Consider the following 25,397-nt stretch of genomic DNA (forward strand, 5'->3'; position numbering starts at 1 on the left):
CATAAAATATATATATATATTTTTAATAAACCCAGTTTATTCAAATATTTATCTGTTAATCATGTAACATGTCTTTGTGATATTTAACGTTTTACCATCTCCGTTTGAATGTGAAAATAACCTTTTGTTCTTGTTGTTGTTGAGACTAAGTTTTGAGACGTACAGCGCGCGCTGTTGCTATAGCTGCACCCAGTTTGGACCAAGGGGGTAATCTAGCGCTCGGAAAGCGTTCCACCCCTAGGGGCTGCCATTGCTAACCAAACCATCACCTGCTGTTAGCATCCCATTGACTCCCATTCATTTTTGAGTCACTTTGACAGTGAATAACTTTGCATCTGAGACGTTTAAAGACTCCATTTGTCCATTGTTTATTTCTAAAGAAACACGACAATGTATAAAAGGCTCCATTACCTTGTATCTTACACTATCGCCCCGCAGAAGCTGTTTTTGTAAAAATAGGCTAATGATTGCGTCATAACCAACGCGACCCTGTCGCACAGTTGAGAAATTACCGTATAGACCTGAGGAGACGCTCGCAGGCAATCTTTTACTGTCTATGAGACAGTCGGGGGGACGTGGAGACATGTCCTGGAGACTAGTCTGATAAAGTCAAGGGGGAAGAATGGGGAGAAGCCCATAGTGAGCCAAAAGCAGCGGGAGAAAATATTTAAACAACGTGATTCAGATTTCGCTTTCCACATCTACTAGAAGACTCACAGCTGTCAGACAGGAGGCTCACGTCACATCTACGTCGTCAAGCTTAGTCTGAGCCTGCGCAGTTCGCTCAGCCATCAGGAAGTGAGTGCCCCTAGGTTGACTTCATTCTTTCGCCGTTGGCGTCAATGGGAACCCTCCGTCCATTTCTTTTACTGTCTATGGTTTGGACGCATGCTGAAGCAGACACAGCGGGCGCGGCGGAGAGCGGACTCAGCGGAGCTTTAGTGGGGATTAGACGCGGAAAACACTGTCCAGGTGAGCGACGGAACACGTGAAACATGGCCGCTGTCTCTGCACAGCCCACTGATCTATATAGATAATATATAGATCAGTGGCACAGCCCCATTAACCCAGCAGAAGTGGGACATGGCAGGAAATGCAACACGACGGCAAAGACCATCAGTTCGATACAGACAGAAAACTGTAATGCACAGGTAGTTCTAGTCAGTTTATCACCGCTCTATATCAATGCGCTGTTCTTGTTGCACACATACACATAAACATAGGCTAACATAAACATTCAGGAGCACAGAAACTTGTCAACGCGGCCCTGCAGCTGTTAGTAGCCTAGTAAACATAGCTTCATACTGAATTGCTACATTATATTTCTCAGCAACAAAGGGGGTTACATCGCTGGTTTTGAAGTAAACACAGCTTCTTCGAGAAAGACACTGAACAGACACAAGTATTTCATAAGATAGTTACTCACATTACTTTATCTCTGATTCTTCTTTGCGCTAGGTAGTTCTTTGACTCCACACCATGCATTAAATTGGTTTAATGCACAGCTAGCCGTGGATTATCCATTACATTTTACCACATATGACACTTTTTTAAGTTAACTGACAAAATATATTTTTTCTGTTTAAAAAAATTAATAATTGTATTTAGAAATATTTATTTTCCATATTCTTTATCATTTTACTAGGCCTAAATATTACTTATTCCATATATATAATTTGCATGAAAATGATTTAATTAGAGTAATTATTACAATCTATCTATCTATCTATCTATCTATCTATCTATCTATCTATCTATCTATCTATCTATCTATCTATCTATCTATCTATCTATCTATCTATCTATCTATCTATCTATCTATCTATCTACACACCCACCCACCCATACATCCATCCATGGGTACATATATATATATATATATATATATATATATATATATATATATATATATATATATATATATATATATATATATATATATACCATGCAACATGCAATGTTGATGTTTATATCTATGGGGATATTTTCATAAATATGTTTATATCGGATATTTTCTGTCATTCATAGCTTAGAAATATCTAATTTGATATTCACATGAATCATGATATATAAAGGGAGATTTTTAAACAGATTTTTATGTGAAATTTGCTGAAATGATCACCAGTATATCTTATCAAATTGTTAAGATTTATTATTGATAAATGAAGTCAAGTCATGTTGCTTCATAAATGGGGACACCTGAAATACAATGCGAGATGTTTACCTTGAAGCGAAGCATAATTAGCAATTCCACCGAACACTTGAACACTGTTACATCAGGAGATGTTGGAGCGGGGCTGTGCGTGTCACGTTGATTCAACCTGGATCTGGATCAACCTGAAGACCCTCCCTCCCCGCAGAGCCAGATAAGAGGCACACACAACATTTGGGATTAGTGTGAGTCTAAAAGCAAGCGAGGACATTTGTGTGAAAGGAGGACTTTAAGTCTTAATAGTTGCAGGATTTTAAACAGTTCTGATCAGAGCATTAGCCTGGTTTTGGAGTTGCTGGATGAAGATGAGGATGTTGTTTTTCTGCAGTCTGCTTTTCCTGATGGGAGATTTTCTCCTGGCCTGCTCTCTGAAGAACTACACGCTGTACGTGGAGATGCACGAGTGTGGTCACTGCATGGCCATCAACACCACCATGTGCAGCGGAATGTGCTTCACGCAGGTACGGGCTCTACGCTTTAACACACACACTCATGGAGATGTGCGAGAGAAGCCGACCAATTCAATACCAGAGATAAGCTGCTTTCATGACAAATTAGGTGTCAAAATATTAATAGATTATTATTATTTTATAACATAAAGTATTGGTAACACTTTACAATAAGGTCTCATTTGTTAATGTACGAACTAACAATGAGCAATACATTTGTTACAGTATTAATCTTTGTTTATGTTGGTTGATAAAACAGTTGTTCACAGTGCATTCACTAATGTTAACAAATTCAACTTTTGATTTGAATAATGTATTAGTTGAAACTAGATTAATAAATGCTGTAGACGTGTTATTCATTCAACTAAAGTTAACTAATGAAACCATTTTGTAAAGTTACCAAATATATATGATATTATAGAATATCATTTTAGTTCTGTCTTTTTTGTACACTGTAAAAAATTATTTTAAAAAAAGTTACCTGGTTGCCTTAAAATTTTGAGTTCATTGAAATTAAAATTTGGAGTTAACACAATGAACATTTTTTGAGATTCGACAACCTTTATTAAAATATTATTAAAAGATTTCTTAGGCACATTGGGTAATTGTGTGTGTTTTATTTCTGATGATGCAGTTAAACATGCCAAATAGTGCTATTTTCATGATTTATCAAATTGTTTTATGTGGTTCAGATACAAAAATATTTAGAGTTTCTATTTATTAAACAAATTTCCTTCATTGTATCAACTCAAAGTTTTAATTTCAATAAACTCAAAATTTTAAGGCAACCAGGTTACTTACTTTTTTAAGTTAAACCAACAAAAAAAACATTTTTTTTTTTTTTACAGTGTATGCAGTGTGTGTGTAAGATAGATGATTACTGTTTATTAATAGTTAGTAAGGTAGTTAAGTTTGGGTATTGGTAGGATTATGGAGGTAAAATATGGTCATGCAGAATAAGGCATTAATATGTGCTTTATTAACAGCCAATGTCCTAGTGATATGCATGCTAACTGCAAAAAATTATATGATCAATAAGTTACGTCAACATATGTTTTTACTTTGCTTTAACTCATCAAAATAAGTTACGTTACACAACTAATTTTTAAAAGTCAGTTTAATGTAATTTAACTTAAATTGACTCATAAGTACTTTATACGTTATGACAACATATGTTTTTACTTTGCTTTAACTCATCAAAATAAGTTAAGCAGTTTTCAACTTTTTGTCATTTGTATCAACTCATTTTTCTAAGTCAGTTTAATGTAATTTAAGTTGAAATGACTTGAACATCCAAGTTGATTGTACTTAAAAAGTTAAGGCTGCAACGTTTATTTTTCACGGTTAGATTGGGACCCTAAAGTAAAGTGTTACTAAATAATATTCATAAGTGACTTGTTTCGGCATCATAACACACACAGCCTTCATTACGTGAAATTTTAATAAGAGGAACAATTGTCTTTCATTAGCCTGTTATATTTGTACATGTTGCTTGTGACTCAAATGTGTCAGTGCGCTGCCTGAATCAAACTCTCTGCAGGCTCACAAATAACACGTGAAGCAAGATAATAATGTCACACGTATTCTGTATGTGACAGGACACGAACGTGAGAGGATTTGTGGGCAAGCGTTTCCTGATTCAGAAAGGATGTATGCATCGTTCTGTGGTCTATCGTTCTGCCAGGATGACCGGCTGTCCCGTTCACATCGACCCAGTCTTCTTTTACCCGGTGGCACACCGGTGCCGCTGCACCAAATGCAACACCGCCAAGAACGAGTGCGTCTACAAGCCAAGTCACACTCCCAGCAAATGCCCCGAGCACCTGCGTGCAGTCTGAGGATAAAGCATTAGGATCTTCCCTCCTCACCATATGATTTTCTTCTGATAACCTTGTTTTATTAGAGTGTTTTTGAATTCAGGGATAAACTATAAATATATAAATGTCATCTATGATGTCTTGGTGAATGTTGCAGGCAGCAGAAGGTCTTTGTTCTGGTTCTGCATCTTTTTCACTATAAATTTCTGCATTAATCACTCAAGTTTCATTTACTGTGACTCCTAGGCCTGGTTTCACAGATAGGGCTTAGATTAAGCCAGGATTAGCCTCAGTTCAATTAGGACATTTAAGTAGCTTTTATAAACATGCCATAGAAAAAAAAACATTACTGGTGTGCATCTTGAGAGGAAACAATGGCACTGATGTATTTTAAAATGTGTTAACACAGCTCAAACATGCAATTTAGTCTGGAACTACATTAAGCCTTTTCTGTGAAACTGGCGGCTAATATCATTCACTACTTCTTTTTCATTTTCTTTTTATACAAGCAAAGGCTTCCTTTTTTTCCAGAGCACCAAAATATATATTTAACAAAAATAATACATCTCCACAATATCCTTGATCTGTTATGTATATGAGAGGGGTTTGCATAGTACATATTCATTTTACAGGTTATTATGAAATCAGAAAAGTATATAAATAATGTTGTAAAAAACGAAAAAGAATCAAATGATAACATTTTGTCTGATATTATCATATTATGAAAATTGCAAATGTAGTATTTGTGTGATGTTTGGTTTTAGAATCAATGTAACTATCCCCATCACTTCTGACAGACTTTCATTCAGTTGGCTATATTTGTAACAGAACATATAATAATAATAATAATAATAATAACATTTTAAAAATCTAATTAAATGTATGGTCATAATATAGTATCAAATGAAGGTTATTTTGTTGTGTTTTTTTGCAGTAAAAACAATTATGAACACATTATACTGACCATATTTTGTCACTTCTGTACACCTTTATTTTATTTTTATCTAGAATTATTAAACATCCTCTTTCTGTTTTTTATTCTTTTTTGTGCCACATTAAAGAGTTTTTGTTTGAAATTCATAGAAAAATCCTCAGAAAAGACAACTGATGACCAAAACCATTTTATGAATCGTGGTCTAACAAACAACATTTTGTCATTTTGTGCAAAATCATTTTAGTTGATTGTACTTCATTTATCCAACGTTTATTTCAATCATTGTGATTTATAAATTTACTTAATCCAAAATATATAATAAAATTAAAATAATATTATAGTTTGGTTAAAGTTAAATAAATATATGTTACTTCTGTCAACATTTATATAGTAAAATCCAAAGTTAAATTTGCTAGCCTAAATTTTATTGTTTGTATGTTTTCACAACATAGCACAAGCATTTTGGGTAAAATAAAAAGAAATGCAAATCTTCGACTTAAAATACATTGTACCATAGAGGGCAACAATATATTTTACATTCATTATTGTGTTGACACTTTTGTTACGGATTTTGGCAAAACGTCCTCAGCACCAGGTTCTTCAGCTCCACCCATCTGTTCTAACCAGTTGCACCTGTCACTGCCTAATTACCTCCTCTACATATACTCACCATCCACACTCACCTGTTGTCCGGTCTCAGCAAGAGAGCGCACTCTTCTGACTTACCTGCCTAGTGAGCCACACTCATTTGGACCAAAGTCCCCTCCACCAGTCTACGAGCTTCTTCAACTCCTGCAAGAGAAAAACATCATTAGTTAAGTGTGACTGTTTGCAACCTGAGCTCAACATACCAACTTACCTGATTGCTTGTTTGCACTGTTATCCACAATCTGTAAATAAAACTGCTCAAAGCTACTTATGTTCAACATCCTGTTAGTTTGTGACAGTTTTAATCTTCAGCGACTTATGGAATATTTATTAAAAGTGCACCTATAATTAAGTGAGGTTCATGGGGGCACGATGATTTATTAGAAAGCCCTGTACAGATTTCATTCTACAATCTTTAAATGGCCAGCCAATATTAGTAGCCTTCTATTGAGATAAATAATTTTCATATATTCTATTTATTGATATATCTATGTGTCACGGTAGGTGGCTGATATTTAAAGTGCACAATGAAGGAGATAATCAAAATGTCATTTAATTGTAAATTTAAAAAAAGGCAACAGTTAACAACTAATCATGGGTATTCGTGTGCTGCTGTTTCACTGTACATTCCTAAACCCTGGGTTAACATTCTTATTTTGTATATTTGTGGTGACAGTGTTTCAAATTTGGATGCATGTGATATGCTTACATAAGGGTTCTAGCATTGTGCATCATCGTATTATATAGTGGCGAATTTGCCGAATGTACCTTTCAAGCTATAAAGGTAAGACTGACATACTTCACTCCATTTGTCACATTTTCTGTCATTGTTTGACATTTTTCTCCTTGCACACTGAAGCTACTGTTTATACAGCACGCTGTATTTTCATGACTGACCAAAGCACGTGAATATGAGACACGCTCATTGGTTGTCAGTTGCTGAGCATCGAGTCAACATTCAACATCCTGGAGTCGTGGCAGGTGATAGGCAGGTGACCAGGATGATGAGGACTGCTAGAAAGCCTCCAGGATGGCACCTGTAGTACAAGAGAGCAGGAGAAACCAGTAGGTCAGGGAGCCAGGAAGAATTCTGGAGCAGTTTCATGGGCTGGACTGGACTCTGAAGCAGACTTATGGGCTGGAGCGGCCTCTGGAATGGGTTCTTGGGGCTGGAGTGGCCTCATGGGCTGGAGTGGACTCTGGAGCAGACTCTGGAGCACACTTATGGGCTGGAGTGGACTCTGGAGCTGGCTCATGGGCTGGAGTGGACTCTGGAGCAGACTTATGGGCTGGAGCGGACTCTGGAGCAGACTTATGGGCTGGAGCGGACTCTGGAGTGGACTCTGGAGCAGACTCTGGAGCTGGCTCATGGGCTGGAGCGGCCTCTGGAATGGGTTCTTGGGGCTGGAGTGGCCTCATGGGCTGGAGTGGACGCTGGAGCGGACTCTGGAGCAGACTTATGGGCTTGAGCGGACTCTGGAGCGGACTCTGGAGCAGACTTATGGGCTGGAGCGGACTCTGGAGTGGATTCTGGAGCAGACTCTGGAGCACACTTATGGGCTGGAGTGGACTCTGGAGCTGGCTCATGGGCTGGAGTGGACTATGGAGCGGACACTGGAGAAGACTCTGGAGCAGACTCTGGAGCACACTTATGGGCTGGAGCTAACTCTGGAGCTGGCTCAGGGGTTGGAGTGGACTCTAGAGCAGACTTATGGGCTGGAGCTGACTCTGAAGTGGCCTCATGGGCTGGAGCGGACTCTAGAGCAGACTTATGGGCTGGAGCAGACTCTGAAATGGCCTCATGGGCTGGAGTGGACTCTAGAGCAGACTTATGGGCTGGAGCAGACTCTGAAATGGCCTCATGGGCTAGTGCGGACTCTAGAGCAGACTTATGGGCTGGAGCAGACTCTGAAATGGCCTCATGGGCTAGTGCGGACTCTAGAGCAGATTTATGGGCTGGAGCAGACTCTGAAGTGGCCTCATGGGCTGGAGCGGACTCTAGAGCAGACTTATGGGCTGGAGCGGACTCTGGAGCAGACGCATGGGCTGGAGCAGACTCTGAAGTGGCCTCATGGGCTGGAGCGGACTCTAGAGCAGACTTATGGGCTGAACCAGACTCTGAAGTGACCTCATGGGCTGGAGCGGACTCTAGAGCAGACTTATGGGCTGGAGCAGACTCTGAAGTGGCCTCATGGGCTGAAGCGGACGCTAGAGCAGACTTATGGGCTAAAGCGGACTCTGGAGCAGGCTCATGGGCTAGAGTGGAGTCTGGAGCGGACTCTGGAGCAGACTTATGGGCTGGAGCGGACTCTGAAGTGGCCTCATGGGCTGAAGCAGACTCTGGAGCAGACTTATGGGCTAGAGCTGACTCTGGAGCAGGCTCATGGGCTAGAGTGGACTCTGGAGCTGGCTCATGGGCTGGAGAGGACTCTGGAGCGGACACTGGAGAAGACTCTGGAGCAGACTCTGGAGCACACTTATGGGCTGGAGTTAACTCTGGAGCTGGCTCAGGGGTTGGAGTGGACTCTAGAGCAGACTTATGGGCTGGAGCAGACTCTGAAGTGGCCTCATGGGCTGGAGCGGACTCTAGAGCAGACTTATGGGCTGGAGCAGACTCTGAAATGGCCTCATGGGCTGGAGTGGACTCTAGAGCAGACTTATGGGCTGGAGCAGACTCTGAAATGGCCTCATGGGCTAGTGCGGACTCTAGAGCAGACTTATGGGCTGGAGCAGACTCTGAAATGGCCTCATGGGCTGGAGCGGACTCTAGAGCAGACTTATGGGCTGGAGCAGACTCTGAAGTGGCCTCATGGGCTGGAGCGGACTCTGGAGCAGACGCATGGGCTGAAGCAGACTCTGAAGTGACCTCATGGGCTGGAGCGGTCTCTGGAGCAGACGCATGGGCTGGAGCGGACGCTAGAGCAGACTTATGGGCTGGAGCAGACGCATGGGCTGGAGCAGACTCTGAAGTGGCCTCATGGGCTGAAGCGGACGCTAGAGCAGACTTATGGCCTGCAGCAGACTCTGGAGCAGACTTATGGGCTGGAGCAGACTCTGAAGTGGCCTCATGGGCTGAAGCAGACTCTGGAGCAGACTTATGGGCTAGAGCGGACACTGGAGCAGGCTCATGGGCTAGAGTGGAGTCTGGAGTTGACTCTAGAGTGGACCCTGGATCAGACTTATGGGCTGAAGCGGACACTATAGCAGACTTATGAGCTGGAGCGGCCTCTGGAGCGGCTTCAAAAATTGCACTCGGGCACCGTAGAAGGCAACCGTGCCTAGGGTGACCAGACGTTCCGAAATCTACACTGTTGTCCCGAATCCCGAATCTGTCCCGCAAATTCTACTAAAGCAAAATCTTGAGTAATTAATGTCTGATAAACATTAAAAAAAACTGTCTGCGGAGGTTTATGGCGTCCTGCAACCACCCCCCGCCGGCTGCTCATTGGCTGCAGCATCTTTTTTCTAAGTTCTTAAAAAAATAGCTACTGTAGACGAAATGTGCTGTTGTCGGGCCTCCACAACCTATAGGCTATAGCTGTGTGAATTTAAAGTTTTATTGATTCTATACATCTTATTAATCTATATGCACAAAGACAATACAACCTTTTTGTCCCCATTTTGTTTTAATCCTAGATGAAGAGAGCACTGCAGCCGCGAGGAGGACAGTGATGTGATGCACGTGTAAAGGAGTGATTGATTGTTCGCGGCACTGTGTAAAAAAAACAATACTTCACTACACAATTATTTCTTTATTTTTGTTTAAGCTTATTATCGTTAGGCTATACAGAAAGGTCTGATTCACGCACTGTCATTGTGGTTTTTTTTTTTCACAGTAACATTTGAGTTCATGATTTTAATGTAGTGTTTTTTGTGGCAGACTAAAGACTAACAGACGGTTGATGTTTTAATAAAAAATTTTGGTTCAGGTTTGAAATTCATTATCTTTTATTATAGGCTAATGCTATGCAGTCTAATTTCATAGACTACAATTCCCAGAATGCTTCGCTGCCCTTTGAGGCCATTCCCAAAGCCACCAACTACTGGATTACTGTGACTGAGTTAGAGAAGACACTACAATTAAAAATTGAACATGGCTGTTCAATATAATGAGTGAGTCACCGCGCGAGTATCACAGCACTGAGCACTATAGTTAATAGGGTACAGTTAATAGGGTATAGGGTATAGTTAATCAATATTAACTATATTGATATTTTGTTTCTGTGATTCATCTTAATTAATTGCCATTAAAACATATATAATATGTATATTAGCTCCAAATTAATGTAGAAACAACAAAAATTTGTTTATTGGAACCTTTTTATCTTTTTAGCCCAGTATCACTGATAGTAATACAGCTTCTGATGTCTCTATGAAATAATATTTAATTCACACTTAAATGAAATAACACACTAACATTTATTAAGCTTCAAAAAAATTTACTTTTAATTTAAGTGAATAAATAAAAAAAATCCTCACATTTCATTTGTACCAGTGCTCACGAAGTTAACAAGTAGGAAAAATACATGTTATCAGTTTGCACTACATACATTATGAATTATATATAGATTAATCCTTATTAAAGGTACTAAAGTTATTTACTCAAGAGCAGAGCATATTTAGTGAGCAATTACTTTTTTTCTTTACATTGTCATTATAAGTGGTTACTGTCACTTTAAAAGATCTTCCGCTGTCGCACATGATGCGTACCAGTGGAGTCTTCTCTCGTTTCTACCATGGTTTCTACTAATGATGCTTGATTCAACTTCCCGCGCCCTGCGCAGATATCAACAGCGCAACTAGGTTGCCAGGTCGAGGCCACAAAGGGTTTGAAATTTGTGCAATGTGTCGATTGTATGAGTCGCCGTTTCATACAAGATCTAGCAACTGAACAACCTTGGAATAACACATTTGTGATTATTCAAAGAATGAGGTTTGGGCCATACAAATTACGGGAGATTTCCGGGAGAAATTTCAAAACGGGGTCGGGAGATGGGTGTGAAATACGGGAGACTCCCGGCAAAAACGAGAGTGTTGACAGGTATGCTCATGATGAGAGCTGAGGTAATCGCGACTACACTCGCGGCATACATTCGCAACGCGAGTTCAGTCTGGCGCGTTTCAGTTCATGCCTTTGCAAGCTTAACTTTCATAGAAATTAATTTCAGAAGTTAGAAGACTTACATTGCTCACCATAGCTGTCACATGCCTGTCCTGTCTTGTGTGCACATGTGGGTTTTGTCAGTATGGCCTTTGTGCTTCTGTCATTGTCTGATCCCTCCCCCCTTGTTATCTAATTAGTGTTTTATTTCTTTCACCTGTGTTTCCTCGTTCCCTGCCTCATTTGTTCCCTGTTATAAGCTCCTGGTGTTTGTCAGTCTTTGTGGTATCGTTGTAATGTCTGCGTCTCCCGTCCTCCCCGTGATTCTGTTCTGGTATGTTTTTGAGTTTATGTTTTGATTATGTATTTTTGCCCCCTTGTGGGTTTTGTTTTGTATTTATGTTTTATTTTAGAATAAATTACCACTTCTTTGCACATGAGTCCTCGCACCATTTTCCTTTGTGTTTGTGACGTGACAGAACGATACCACCAATTAGAGGACTCAGCAAGATGGAAGGCTTCCTTTTCCCATCTCCCTGCCCCTCTGCTTCACCGATGGCAGGACGACGGCGCAAGCTCCTCTCCCTCCGGCAGGAGGGAACCAGCGTGAAGGAGTTTGCGCACCGGTTCGTATTTGCAGCAGAGGGGCTCAACATCAGCGCGACAGAGCTCAAGGACATCTTCAACAACGGACTAAATGAGTCTGTTAGCGCTTGGGAGATGGGAATGCTGGGGATTTTATCATTTTGGCAGTTTGTGGGATTTATGTACAATCGTGGTGGTGGAGGAGAGTTATGGAAGGGTGGCCTTCCTCCGCTTGGTCCTCCTCCACTTATCCTCACAGACTGCCAGGTCCCCAGTCCTTCGATGACCCCTTCGGGGAGAGGGAGGAGGAAGAGAAGGAGGGCTCCTTCGGTGATTGTTCCGGTGATCCCAGTGCCGGTGGATCGTGTTCCGGTGGTCCCAGTGCCGGTGGATCGTGTTCCGGTGATCCCAGTGCCGGTGGATCGTGTTCCGGTGGTCCCTGTGCCGGTGGATCGTGTTCCGGTGGTCCTTGTGCCGGTGGATCGTGTTCCGGTGGTCCCTTTGCCGGTGGTCCCTGTACCGGTGGATCGTGTCTCAGTGGACCCTGTTCTGCCCGCGCCGACCCGGCGCCCTGCTCTGACCGCGCCGCCCCGGCGCCCTGCTCTGACCGCGCCGCCCCGGCGCCCTGCTCTGACCGCGCCGCCCCGGCGCCCTGCTCTGACCGCGCCTCCCAGGCGTTCAGCTCTCACCGCGCCTCCCAGGCGTCCAGCTCTCACCGCGCCTCCCAGGCGTCCAGCTCTGACCGTGCCTCCCTGGGCGCCTGAACTTTGTAGGCCACCATGGCCTCCTGAAAATTTTGTTTTCCCCATTCCCTCCTTGTTGACCCTTCCCTGGTCTGTCCCTCCCGTCCCGCCCTGGTCTGTCCCTCCCGTCCCGCCCTGGTCTGTCCCTCCCATCCCGCCCTGGTCTGTCCCGCCCGTCCCGCCCTGATCTGTCCCGCCCGTCCCTCCCTGGTCTGTCCCGCCCGTCCCTAGTGGAGCGTCTGGTAGCCGCTCCTTAAGGAGGGGGTAATGTCACATGCCTGTCCTGTCTTGTGTGCACATGTGGGTTTTGTCAGTATGGCCTTTGTGCTTCTGTCATTGTCTGATCCCTCCCCCCTTGTTATCTAATTAGTGTTTTATTTCTTTCACCTGTGTTTCCTCGTTCCCTGCCTCATTTGTTCCCTGTTATAAGCTCCTGGTGTTTGTCAGTCTTTGTGGTATCGTTGTAATGTCTGCGTCTCCCGTCCTCCCCGTGATTCTGTTCTGGTATGTTTTTGAGTTTATGTTTTGATTACGTATTTTTGCCCCCTTGTGGGTTTTGTTTTGTATTTATGTTTTATTTTAGAATAAATAAAACAAATACAAAACAAAACCCACATGTGCACACTAGACAGGACAGGCATGTGACAATAGCTCGGTTTAAACGAGTGCCTGTAGCCGCGAGCTGAGCTGTGAGTGTTATCTCCCATCCCCCGTGCGCGGGTTCAAAACATGCGGAAATGGCTCCCTCTGCTGGCTGTAGTCTTTAGCCTTATTCCAAACATTCCTCCTATGATGCAAATATCGTCAATTTGCATCATAGGAGGAATTTTTCCAGAAATACAATGCATAAATCTCTTGTCTCAGGGGGATATGAGGGGGGAAAGCACAATCATTTGAATATACTCCAGGGTTTCTACTGATACAAGGCCATATGCTAATTGCTGAAGTAACCCTTTAAGAGATGGTGGCCTTTCATTTGAATTATATTATACTATCTGCAAATACTCTTTAAAAAAATATACTTTAGATTTAAAGTACACTAAAAGTACAATAAAGCACACTTGTTTTGCACACTTCAGTGCTTAATGATGAGGCAATAATGAAAAATACTTTGTGCAGAAACAATTTTCACTCAGAAATTGCAAGTAATTTTCACAGATTGCCAAGATGCCAGGAAGTCTGGCCTGAGAAACAAATAACTTTCTTAAGGATTAACATTTGAACACATTCCTGCAGCACCTTCCGAGACACCATACTGATACACTCACACCTCACCCTCTGCCCATCACCCTCGGTACTTTTCTTGTCTCTCAATGAAAATCCATACAAAACCTATATAACATTAAGTGTGTACGATGAGAACCATACATGTTTAGTATCATCTGAAATGTCTCGGTGCGTCCGGTAAAATGGTCTCATTCTCCCAACCATAATACAAATCTCCAAGAAGTTCTATAAGTTGAGAAAATATTGTATGACATTAAAAAGGTGACCTCCCACAGATCTATAATTCAGGATGCCTCCTGTGTGTAAATAAGTGCCCTCTTCACAGATGTTGAGAACCCATTCAGACACGGAGTGCCCATTTGTGACCCCCTGAATAAGGGGCCAAAATCTAATTATAATTACAGTAACCACCATTTAGGGAGTCTATTGAATTATCTGGGTATTTAAGGAGATGTTTCATAAGGATCAGGGCTCGAATCTTTATATGGGTCATAACGTTGAGTGTCTCCAGCCACTCAGCATTATGTAATCTTCAGAAGTCAGGTATCCATATTTTATTTTGTACTCTAGAGTATTTAATGTTATGTATGGATTATCTTTAAATTGATTATGTAATTGGCGTTATACATTTACCCGACTGCTAATAAATTGTTACATTTTGATTTATTGTGATTTACTCTTTAACTATCGCTAGTAGATTATGAATGGGTATAATTTAAACAAAGAGTTAAATAGAATAATTAAAGGTGTGGTAAACTATTAAATATAAATAACCAGCCAGATAAAACTAAATTAGAATTAAATCCCAGTTGAAAATACTGAACGCGCAGCGACCTTCACCCACCAACCGTAAGCCCCCATTGGGACGATTAGGCAGTTTACAATACAAATAAATGGCAGGTGACGCATTGAATCAAATGTGAAATTTTGAAGTAAAAAATCTGAAGTAGTAGCCTATTTTATAGTAAAACATACAGTAATAATCTTTATTTTGAATAGTACATATCTGTAATCCAAATAATATGATTAATTTAATGTAAATCAATTGTATATAAAATGAATTGAAAAATATATACTGTATCAACACGATTTGTCTTTATGTAACTTACACTTATCACAAAGTTTTCAATAAAAGTACTATGAAAGGGAATATTATAGTCATTTAGGTATCAAATTCTGGACATGTAAGAGCACATTTTAGAAGAATTCCAACACTCCTCTTTGTTCAAAGATTTCCTCTAAAATGTACTAATGCACTCACCTAAAATCCTTAAATGTGCATGCGCGAGTGTGTGCAAGTATCTGTTTGCATGCTTATACTGTAAGAAGATCCCGCTCCTCTGATTGGCCGTGCAGTCGGTCCTGTAGAGACACACAGTGTTGCCTGAGGCAGCAGGGAGGGGTTGCTGTATATAACCCCTCTCTGCTGCTTTGCATACCGACTGCTCCTCTGTCTACCTCAGTCCTCAGACCAAACCACAAACCTCTCACCATGGCTCAACAACCAATCAGGTATGGAAATAGAACAACTATAGTTTGTGTATACTGTATACACCCTTTTGGTGCTGCACTATTATTGTAATTAGTCTGAACCTGCTGATTTGAACTCTTTCACACACGAGGGCTGTAGTATTTTAACAGGGAAGAGTGGCAAAAGTGTCAGCCTGACATTGCCTTGCTTTTTTTGTCATTTCTTCTTTACCCTAAAAGCAGTGCCTTGATTTTTGTATGTAAAATGGAAGAATGGGTCAGCACCGTCAGCATTAGGAATATAATGAGTATGATTTCTTGGGGTGAAATGATTGAAATTACATGAAATGATTTGCTCTTATCTGTTGCACGCAAGCCTCCCCGCCAAGCTCATCAATGGTGGAGTTGCAGGACTGGTGGGTGTTACCTGTGTGTTTCCCATAGATCTCGCCAAGACAAGACTCCAGAACCAAAGAGGAAGCCAACGGGTCTACAAAAATATGTATGTTTGTATTACACATTTAGTTAACATTTAGTTTATTTTAATTTAGGAATTTGCTTTGTCTTTTCCAATCCACTTAAAACCACACAAAACACTCATTGCAAGTTCACTCAACCTTAAACAAGAAAGTAGTTTTCTTGAAAGAGATTTTCCAGGAGAAAGTAATTACCTGTTAGGGAAGTCTGAAAACTCGTTTTTCTTTCTCAGAAGACAATAAGTCAAAGGGGTGCAGCTTATTCAGGCTTTACTGTATAGATTCAGAATGCCGATAAAGCTGAGTGAACAACAATAACATATTCTTATTATTGTGATTAGGATGGACTGTCTGATAAAGACTGTTCGGTCTGAGGGATACTTTGGAATGTACAGAGGTAAGTGGTTTATAATTGATCAAATCACTTGACCTTTCCCCCCCCCCAAAATCTGAAGCCCATGAGCTCTAATCATAAAGCAACATATTTTGCTTGTCAGCACTTTTAACCATTTACGTAAACTTGCTTGAGGCACTGGCTCCAAATGATTTGACTGAGATGGGTGTTGGTCTGAGAATGCATTTATAAACTTGCAAATGTGACCTCGGCTAAAATCATTTTGGAGTAGCACAAAATACACAAAAATATGCTTTGAGGTTCCTAGAACAATTAATATGCTAGCAATGCTTTAAAATGCCATGCCTAGCCATGTCAGAGTTTAGCAGTTATACAGTCCTATATATTCATTATAATATTAGAATAAAATGCAGGATGTGAGATTAAAACACTAAAATAACACTGAGCAATAAAGCCAGAGATGAAGAGTATTTTCTAAATATATTGTCATATACACTGATCAGGCATAACATTATGACAGGTAAAGTGAATAACACTTATTATCCCACCTGTTAGTGGGTTGGATATAATAGGCAGCAAGTGAACATTTTGTCTGCAAAGTTGATGTGTTAGAAGCAGGAAAAATGGGAGAGCGTAAGGATTTGAGCGAGTTTGACAAGGGCCAAATTGTGATGGCTAGACGACTGGGTCAGAGCATCTCCAAAACTGCAGCTCTTGTGGGCTGTTCCCGGTCTGCAGTGGTCAGTCTCTATCAAAAGTGCTCCAAGGAAGGAACAGTGCTGAACCGGCCACAGGGTCATGGGCGGCCAAGGCTCATTGATGCACGTGGGGAGCGAAGGCTGGCCCGTGTGGTCCGATCAAACAGACGAGCTACTGGAGCTCAAACTGCTCAAGAAGTTAATGCTGGTTCTGATAGAAAGGTGTCAGATATCCAATTGTTGCATATCTAATCGAGCATCTATGGGACAAACAAGTCCAATCCTTGCAGACCTGACCTTGCAACTTACAAGACGCTGCTAATATTTACTGCTTACACCACGGCACACCTTCAGGGGTCTAGTGGGTAGGTGGAAGGTGGTCATAATGCTATGCCTGATCATGTATGTGTCCTTGATATAGATTAGATTCTTATATTTAATCAATAAAAATACAAGTTACAACAACACTGTGTGGCTATTATTACTATTATCCATATTTTACATTGAATCCAATATTAAATGATTGAAATAAATGAAAGATATTCTACTTTTTAACTATGACACTAAAACCGCCAGTAGGTATCAATCAGCAAGTGTCTAATGAGTGAGTTTAATCTTTTACTCAATTAATTCTTTTATTCAATCAACTGCATTTATGAATGGGTAGCGTAATTCAATTATTTACTCACCTGGTACGTTCAAATACACTGATTTTTTGAGAAACAAAATACTGCTGTGTTGCTCGGAGGCAAGCTTTACAGTCCTACTGGGTGGGGCACATGAGCGCCAGCCCAGTCAAGCCCAATGGTATGATGGTAACCCATACTCAGTATTTGTCTAAAGCAGCCACCCCCCCCTTCATATTTGTAGTGGTAAATATTCTTCACAGACCGACTGATACGTTTTCTTCTTACAGGTGCAGCAGTCAACCTAACACTGGTGACCCCTGAAAAGGCCATCAAACTGGCCGCCAATGATTTCTTCCGTCAGCGACTCAGTAGGGGAGAGTATGTTCCCTCCACGTCTTTCAAGAAATTGTACAATACTCAAGAATAGTTACATAAAAAGAGTGAATGATACACACCTGTGTTTCAGACTCAAGCTGAGCGTGTTTCAGGAAATGCTGGCTGGTTGCGGGGCAGGGATGTGTCAGGTTATTGTAACAACCCCAATGGAAATGCTCAAGATCCAGCTTCAAGATGCAGGACGACTTGGTGAGGCAAAAATACTGACCCAGGTTCACCTTCTATCATGATGAATCTACAATTTTAGATTTATAGTATTTATAGAAAATTAGAGAATATGTCACACTTTCCCCAACAAACTTTGTATGATTTAGAAGACTTGTAAGGTTTTATTTTGGAAGAAAGATATTTGACAGGCTGTGCCAATATTCATATTCAGTGGCTCAGCAGAGAAAGTTACCCATGCTCCACACTGTGAAACTGGGAACGGCCAGTCCAGTCCTGAACTGCTCGTACAGTGTGGGTCCTATGGCTTCAACCAGGAAAGTGTCGGCCATACAAATTACCCAGGAACTGCTTCGCACAAAGGGCATCCAGGGACTTTACAAAGGACTAGGTGCAACCCTCATGAGGTAAGACTCCTTCCTGTAATGTAAATGTTAATGTAATCCATTCCACTTCCCTAAAGTGTGGCTGGGGCAAGAATATTAATAAATTTAAGTACCACAGGCCTAAATAAGAGGTTCCACAGGACCACTAGTTTAAAAACCAAATGAAAATATTGGTGAAGCACAGAGGTATTCAATCCTGCTCCTAGAGGGCAACTACCGTTCCACTTCGTCTAGCGCACGGTTGCTATATAAGTGGACTTTGTTTTCAAGCTCTTGAATCACTCGTACATGCGCTGTTGTATGCAAACTGAAAATTGGGGTTACATAAGGATTGGGTGTGTGGACGTCCACAGACTCCTCAATGACGAAAATGATGCCACATGGACCGCCGCAGAAAACTGAAGGCCAAATTATACTTTGAGCTTAACACGTTTTTACAGTTTCTAGTGGTCCTGAAGGCCTTGGTTAGCTGGTTCAAGTGTGTTTAATCAGGGCTGGAGCTAAACTGGCTCTCCAAAAGCAGCTGGACACCCCTAGTCAAGTTGGACTTGCCCCTGGATCAACATACTTGTTTGTCCTGGAACAACATTGTCATCAAACAATTGTATTATAAATTCACGTTATGGCAGAGGGAGGCAATGTTCAGACTGCCAGAAAAATCTTTTTTGCATATCCAGATGGGTTTTTAAAAGTCTTGACAGCTTCTTCAGCAGTGACAGTGACAGTAATATTTGACTGCGTTCAGTTCTCGCTCTGCAGTAAATCTCTGAGCCATTTCAACTTTTGCTGATGATTCTTCCTATTCTTTTGTTTTCTGCCTGCGGTAACTATGAGAGGAAACGTCACTTCATCATTGTGTGTCAGAGATCGCCACCTTGAGGTATAAAGGTGAACTGCACTTATTAAGTCGTTAGAGAATCAATTATTGTTGTGCAGGAAAAATACACTTACACTGTTACACACCTCAGGTCATTAGTGACCCTAAATAATATTTAAAAAAAATTTTTTTAATAATAAATTAATTGAGGAATACTAAGAAGGTTGATGTCTAACTTTACTTCAGTACTACGTCTGGGACTGCTGTGTTTTCGTAGGTTTTCATCCGAACAAATTTTTTACCGGTCTGATCAGCGAACAGAGGGAGTGTCTGAGAATGATGACGTTGATGTCATGCGCTAGTTTGAGATGTAGTTCAGTAATGGCAGCGGAGAAAAATGCAAACGAAACTATTCATTCCGTTGTGGCACCGCTGCCGAATATCCAGAAGTTAAAGCTGGAGCAATAACAATGTTTGCTGGGGTTTGTTGGTGGCCATGATGTTGTGGCCCTCCTCCCCAACAGGGGGAATTCAGGAAAAGTTTGATTTTCCAGCTCGCTCTGTTAGTGGTGAAGGAGTTGCTGAAGCTACAGGTCCTTCTAAAAAAATTAGCATATTGTGATAAAGTAATGATAAAAAAATATATTTTTAAAATATTTTTATTCTTTCATATATTTTAGATTCATTGCACACCAACTGAAATATTTCAGGTCTTTTATTGTTTTAATACTGATGATTTTTGCATGCAGCTCATGAAAACCCAAAATCTCAAAAAAATTAGCATATCATGAAAAGGTTCTCTAAACGAGCTCTTAACCTAATCATCTGAATCAACTAATTAACTCTAAACACCTGCAAAAGATTCCTGAGGCTTTTAAAAACTCCCAGCCTGGTTCATTACTCAAAACCGCAATCATGGGTAAGACTGCCGACCTGACTGCTGTCCAGAAGGCCATCATTGACACCCTCAAGCGAGAGGGTAAGACACAGAAAGAAATCTCTGAACGAATAGGCTGTTCCCAGAGTGCTGTATCAAAGCACCTCAGTGGGAAGTCTGTGGGAAGGAAAAAGTGTGGCGGAAAACACTGCACAACGAGAAGAGGTGACCGGACCCTGAGGAAGATTGTGGAGAAGGACCAATTCCAGACCTTGGGGGACCTGTGGAAGCAGTGGGGACTGAGTCTGGAGTAGAAACATCCAGAGCCGCCGTGCAGAGGCGTGTGCAGGAAATGGGCTACAGGTGCCGCATTCCCCAGGTCAAGACACTTTTGGGCTACAGAGAAGCAGCACTGGACTGTTGCTCAGTGGTCCAAAGTACTTTTTTCAGATGAAAGCAAATTTGGCATGTCATTCGGAAATCAAGGTGCCAGAGTCTGGAGGAAGACCGGGGAGAAAGAAATGCCAAAATGCCTGAAGTCCAGTGTCAAGTACCCACAGTCAGTGATGGTCTGGGGTGCCATGTCAGCTGCTGGTATTGGTCCACTGTGTTTTATCAAGGGCAGGGTCAATGCAGCTAGCTATCAGGAGATTTTGGAGCACTTCATGCTTCCATCTGCTGAAAAGCTTTATGGAGATGAAGATTTGGTTTTTCAGCACGACCTGGTACCTGCTCACAGTGCCAAAACCACTGGTAAATGGTTTACTGACCATGGTATTACTGTGCTCAATTGGCCTGCCAACTCTCCTGACCTGAACCCCATAGAGAATCTGTGGGATATTGTGAAGAGAAAGTTGAGAGACGCAAGACCCAACACTCTGGATGAGCTTAAGGCTGCTATCGAAGCATCCTGGGCCTCCATAACACCTCAGCAGTGCCACAGGCTGATCGCCTCCATGCCACGCCGCACTGAAGCAGTCATTTCTGCAAAAGGATTCCCGACCAAGTATTGAGTGCATAACTGACCATAATTATTTGAAGGTTGACTTTTTTTGTATTAGAAATACTTTTCTTTTTTTGGTCGGATGAAATATGCAAATTTTTCGAGACCTGAAATATTTCAGTTGGTGTGCAATGAATCTAAAATATATGAAAGTTTATTTTTTATCATTACATTATGGAAAATAATGAACTTTATCACAATATGCTATTTTTTTAGAAGGACCTGTATTCGGACGGTAACTGTTTCTCGTGGGGTCGGAAGGTATTGCCATCATTTAAGTTAGAGGGGCTAGTCAGGAATTTTATTGCTGTCCGTCTCTGACCACTCATGTAAAAATCCCCAGCCGAGTTACCGACTGCTTTTGACAAACGTAAGGTCGTGTGGTGATGTAATAGCTGTCTGAATCCACATCTCTGAGTTTTAAAGAATATATCACTTCAAAATTCACTGCTTATAATAATTTTTGACCACTGCAGAGCACTGTACGGTTGCTTTGCTGTTATTAGGATGCATTTCTAGACTTTTATTTCTTTAAAATGCTGGCAAGTATTTACAAGAGAAATATATTTCATCACCGCTCAAACAAATAAAAATAAAAGCACTTAAACATTTGAATTGGTCTGTTATTTACGGCAGCATTTATTATAATACCAAGCATATGTCATTTTATTTACAACATACAATCATGTTACGGACCACGTGAGCAGTGTGTTCCTGATTGCAAAACTCTCCCCTCCACGTGGCGTGAATAAAACACAATCCAAGTGCACAAGTTTTAGGTTTTATCCTATGATTATATGACTGAGGTGGCCTGCACAAGTGCACATTTATGTTGTCGGATTTCCATGTGTGGAACAGGCGAAGGGCGCATGACATACGTCACGACCAAACGTTAGTGATTGGTTATGGCAGATCCAGAGTGTCTCAGGGCAGATCCAAAAGTTTAACTATCTTTCCTCTCCTCCATTTTAAGGGTTGGTTAGGGTTAGGGCTGTAATTGGTTAGTAGATATGTTGGACAAAGGACACTGATCGAGGAACGTCCAACAAGTTATCTTTCTAAAACAGACCTTGGGTCTTCTTACAGGGATATCCCCTTCTCTGTGATTTACTTTCCACTGTTTGCCCACATCAACCAGCTGGGCAAGACATCTGAGGATGACGATGTGCCTTTTTACTGGTCCTTTATTTCGGGCTGTGTGGCTGGATGTACAGCGGCTGTGGCAGTCAGTCCTTGTGATGGTGAGTGTTCAAGATTGGCTGAACAAAATGTCTTTGAGTAGATGTTAGTGTGCAAATACTAAGGTTGATCCATGTCTATCCAGTGGTGAAAACCCGGCTGCAGTCACTCAATAGAAGTGCCAACGAAGACACCTACAACGGCGTGTTAGACTGCATCAGGTACAGTATCCAGTAACCTGGACAATGGACATTCTGGGTTAGAGAATGTGTAGGGTTCCCCTTCTGTTGTATTAACGGTGATGCCGCTCTTTCTTCCCACAGAAAGATAATGCGTAAAGAAGGGCCAACTGCTTTTCTGAAGGGAGCCGGCTGCAGGGCGCTAGTCATTGCTCCCCTGTTTGGAATTGCTCAAGTGGTTTACTTCGTAGGTGTTGGAGAGTTCCTCTTAGGACAAACCCCATTCAACCTTTACTCTGTATAAACATCTACATACTATGAAACCACCTGAATTAAACTTTAAAGACCAACGCGGCTATGATGCGACTAAATATTTGAGAACAAACCAACCTGGTCGAATGACAATCTGTAATTCATATGAGAAAATCATTCAATACTGGGTCAAAACATACAACTCAAACCTACTTTAGTAATCTGGAAGGTTATGTTTCTATATGATCCACGTTATAGGACTTGCTCAAATGATTATGCATTTCCATGAGTGTGTGTTTTTGGAGAATACTCATAATGGCCTAGAGTTTAAGTTAATATCTTTACATGCTAAATTTAGCATATTCAACTGGCTTATTCGGGAAGCTATATCATTAGACATGATTATGTTTCTTTTTATTTTGGAAATGTTTGCTCAGAGACAGTCAGATTTATCCTCAGTGAGGGTTGATTTGAAAGCGTACAGCCATGATCATGAGCCAGAAAATCTTGTAATATCTTTTTTCTATACTGAATGTCCTCTATTAACAGTTCTGTCCTACATTTCTTGTGATGTTTTGAATGTGCACAATATTACGGAGGCGCAGCTGATTAATGCGGACATTAGCATGGAGACATATCTATGAGGACATTGTTATACAATATATTTGACTCTAAAAAAAGAGACGGGATGTTTGATTCCTGCTAGAGTGAGATAATGGGGTTTACATTAACAGAATTAAAAGACATTCTGTTCAACCTAACCTGGTTAAATTGTCATACTTATAGCTTTTAACAGGTCTGTACACATCTTAAACCATTCCAAACAATTTTTCAGAAATTGGGATTTGTGCGGGATTCGCACGTTGAAATGTACCAAACAGTAGACCATGAAAACTAAAATCAAGGTGTGTTTTATTCTTGTTAATTCTACAATGTTACTAATTTTGTGGTTAGCGTGCAAATACATTTCAAAAAATGTTTCTTGAATGCTTTCAGCTGTTTTTAAATGTGGAATGTCACAATATTGTGAAGTTTGTTTGGCTAATCTATTTGCTATCAACAGTAGTGATATGAAGTATGTGGTACTTCTAAATTTCGAAATAGTAAAAAAAAAAAAAAATTCAGAGCGAATGATCTGCTTTATAAGCAAGATGGTATTAAATATGGAAGCCTGGCTCCGTCACAGAATAAAAAAATAAAGGTAATAGCGACTTTTTATCTTGCAATTCTGACACGCAATTGCTAGATTATATTTATATCTCACAATTCAGAGAAAATAACTTATAATTATAAGATATAAACTTGCAATTGTGAGAAAAGTTTCTGATTTTAAAATTAATCCTGTCTTTATAATTTACTCACAATTCTGACTTTATATCTCACAATTCAGATATTATAACTCACAATTTGGACTTTCTATCTCCCAATTCTGATTAATAATTTTGACTTTATAACTAACAATTGTGAGATAAAAAGTCGCAATCATCTTTTAAAATGTTTTATTCTGTGGCGGAAAAAATCTTTCATAGTTAAAAGATGTGAAAGTCAGTAAAAAACTAAATCAAACTAACAAAACTCAGAACAGGTGATCATTTGTAAAAAAATAAAATACAAATGCAGTTCATTAATTATTTGTAGCAGTAGTTTGTACTTACGCCTGTAAACAAACTCTTTGCTTAAGTTTTAGCAGTATTAAAATATAATAACACTTGCTTTTATTTTCAGCACACAAGTTTGTGTGGTTTAGTGAAAATGACAAATTAAAGATTTAAATAACGTGTCAGTGCAAAGAAAACACACAAGTATACAAACGTCTAAAGTGCTTGGTGAGTGTTAACTAAGAACACATCTGTGTTGATGAAAAGTGCACACTGAGCACTGTAGCTGAAACTTTAGCCTGTGGTGTGTATCTGCCCAAGAGATTCCTGCGTAGCATTCACTTCCAGCTGACACGCAATTCATGTCAGAAAGACAAGACAAAGTCTCGACTATGTATGTGATGTACGTGATCAACTGTAGTTAACAGTGTAATTTACTATAAATTGGTTTCACTTTCTAACTTCTGACTTTTTTTAACTTAAAATAACTCTTTAAGATACATTTCTGTTTGGTGCTCATATGGCAAAAAATATATATAGTAATAAAAAATAAAAAATGAACACATTTCTGAGCTTTCCTAGAAGGTTTAAGCTTTTTTTTAATGATTTTAAAATGTAAAATATATTTGTCTATATCATTTTTTATGTATATGTTTATACATACACTTTAATTTCAAAAGCATGTACATTTTTTAATGTCATCATTTTGCCAGAAATTAAGAGTTAATAAGACATTTGCAAACTACTTGTTGGGCCTAAATAATTTTTTGGGGAAATCTGTATGATATACAGTATAGTTAGAATGAACGGGGTAGTAGAAGCATTACTTTTCACCTTATGACCGCAAGCTTGTGCCAAATTCACACTGCAGGGGTATTCGCATTCTCTCTCTCTCTCTCTCTCTCTCTCTCTCTCTCTCTCTCTCTCTCTCTCTCTCTCACACACACACACACACACACACACACACACACACACACACACACACACACACACACACACACACACACACACACACACACACACACACACACACACACACACACGGTTGGGAAATGTTACTTTTAAAATATCACTACAGATAACAAAATGCATACTTTAAAAAATACTTATAATAAATATTATTATAAGATACTTAGGGCCCGAGCACTGATGACTGATGAATGTGAGGACTCTATTGTAATTGCTGAGCTTATTATTACTA

At 40.5% G+C, this 25,397-nt stretch overlaps 2 protein-coding genes across 4 annotated transcripts; both read left to right on the forward strand.

Moving 5' to 3' along the window:
• Positions 1-886: 886 nt before the first annotated feature.
• LOC137078985 (thyrotropin subunit beta) lies at positions 887-5,447 on the forward strand. Of its 3 annotated transcripts, XM_067446871.1 has the most exons (4): positions 933-972; positions 2,281-2,397; positions 2,541-2,673; positions 4,260-5,447. In XM_067446871.1, the coding sequence occupies exons 3-4, from the start codon at positions 2,554-2,556 to the stop codon at positions 4,497-4,499; spliced, it is 360 nt and encodes a 119-aa protein (XP_067302972.1). In that variant the 5' UTR covers positions 933-972; positions 2,281-2,397; positions 2,541-2,553; the 3' UTR covers positions 4,500-5,447. The 3 variants fall into 3 exon arrangements, with proteins under 3 accessions (XP_067302970.1, XP_067302969.1, XP_067302972.1); XM_067446869.1 differs by lacking the exon at positions 2,281-2,397 and having other exon boundaries at positions 887-972; XM_067446868.1 differs by lacking the exon at positions 2,281-2,397 and having other exon boundaries at positions 897-1,151.
• A 9,680-nt stretch (positions 5,448-15,127) lies between these two features.
• On the forward strand, positions 15,128-24,629 carry slc25a55b (solute carrier family 25 member 55b). The gene is made up of 9 exons (XM_067446860.1): positions 15,128-15,228; positions 15,563-15,688; positions 16,004-16,059; positions 17,632-17,722; positions 17,811-17,929; positions 18,120-18,312; positions 22,075-22,229; positions 22,313-22,388; positions 22,491-24,629. The coding sequence occupies exons 1-9, from the start codon at positions 15,209-15,211 to the stop codon at positions 22,648-22,650; spliced, it is 996 nt and encodes a 331-aa protein (XP_067302961.1). The 5' UTR covers positions 15,128-15,208; the 3' UTR covers positions 22,651-24,629.
• Positions 24,630-25,397: the final 768 nt, after the last annotated feature.

This window comes from Pseudorasbora parva, chromosome 6 (genome assembly GCF_024679245.1).
Source record: "Pseudorasbora parva isolate DD20220531a chromosome 6, ASM2467924v1, whole genome shotgun sequence".
Lineage (NCBI taxonomy): Eukaryota > Metazoa > Chordata > Actinopteri > Cypriniformes > Gobionidae > Pseudorasbora > Pseudorasbora parva.

Bases quoted from the DNA above. Each gene is read 5' to 3' on its own strand.
- slc25a55b (XM_067446860.1), top strand. From the start codon at position 15,209: ATGGCTCAACAACCAATCAG. The intron at 15,689-16,003 runs GTATGTTTGTAT...TATTGTGATTAG, and splicing joins CAACGGGTCTACAAAAATAT to GATGGACTGTCTGATAAAGA. The intron at 18,313-22,074 runs GTAAGACTCCTT...GTCTTCTTACAG, and splicing joins CTAGGTGCAACCCTCATGAG to GGATATCCCCTTCTCTGTGA.
- LOC137078985 (XM_067446868.1), top strand. From the start codon at position 1,084: ATGGCAGGAAATGCAACACGACGGCAAAGACCATCAGTTCGATACAGA. The intron at 1,152-2,540 runs GTAGTTCTAGTC...GTTTTTCTGCAG, and splicing joins CAGAAAACTGTAATGCACAG to TCTGCTTTTCCTGATGGGAG. The intron at 2,674-4,259 runs GTACGGGCTCTA...TGTATGTGACAG, and splicing joins GCGGAATGTGCTTCACGCAG to GACACGAACGTGAGAGGATT.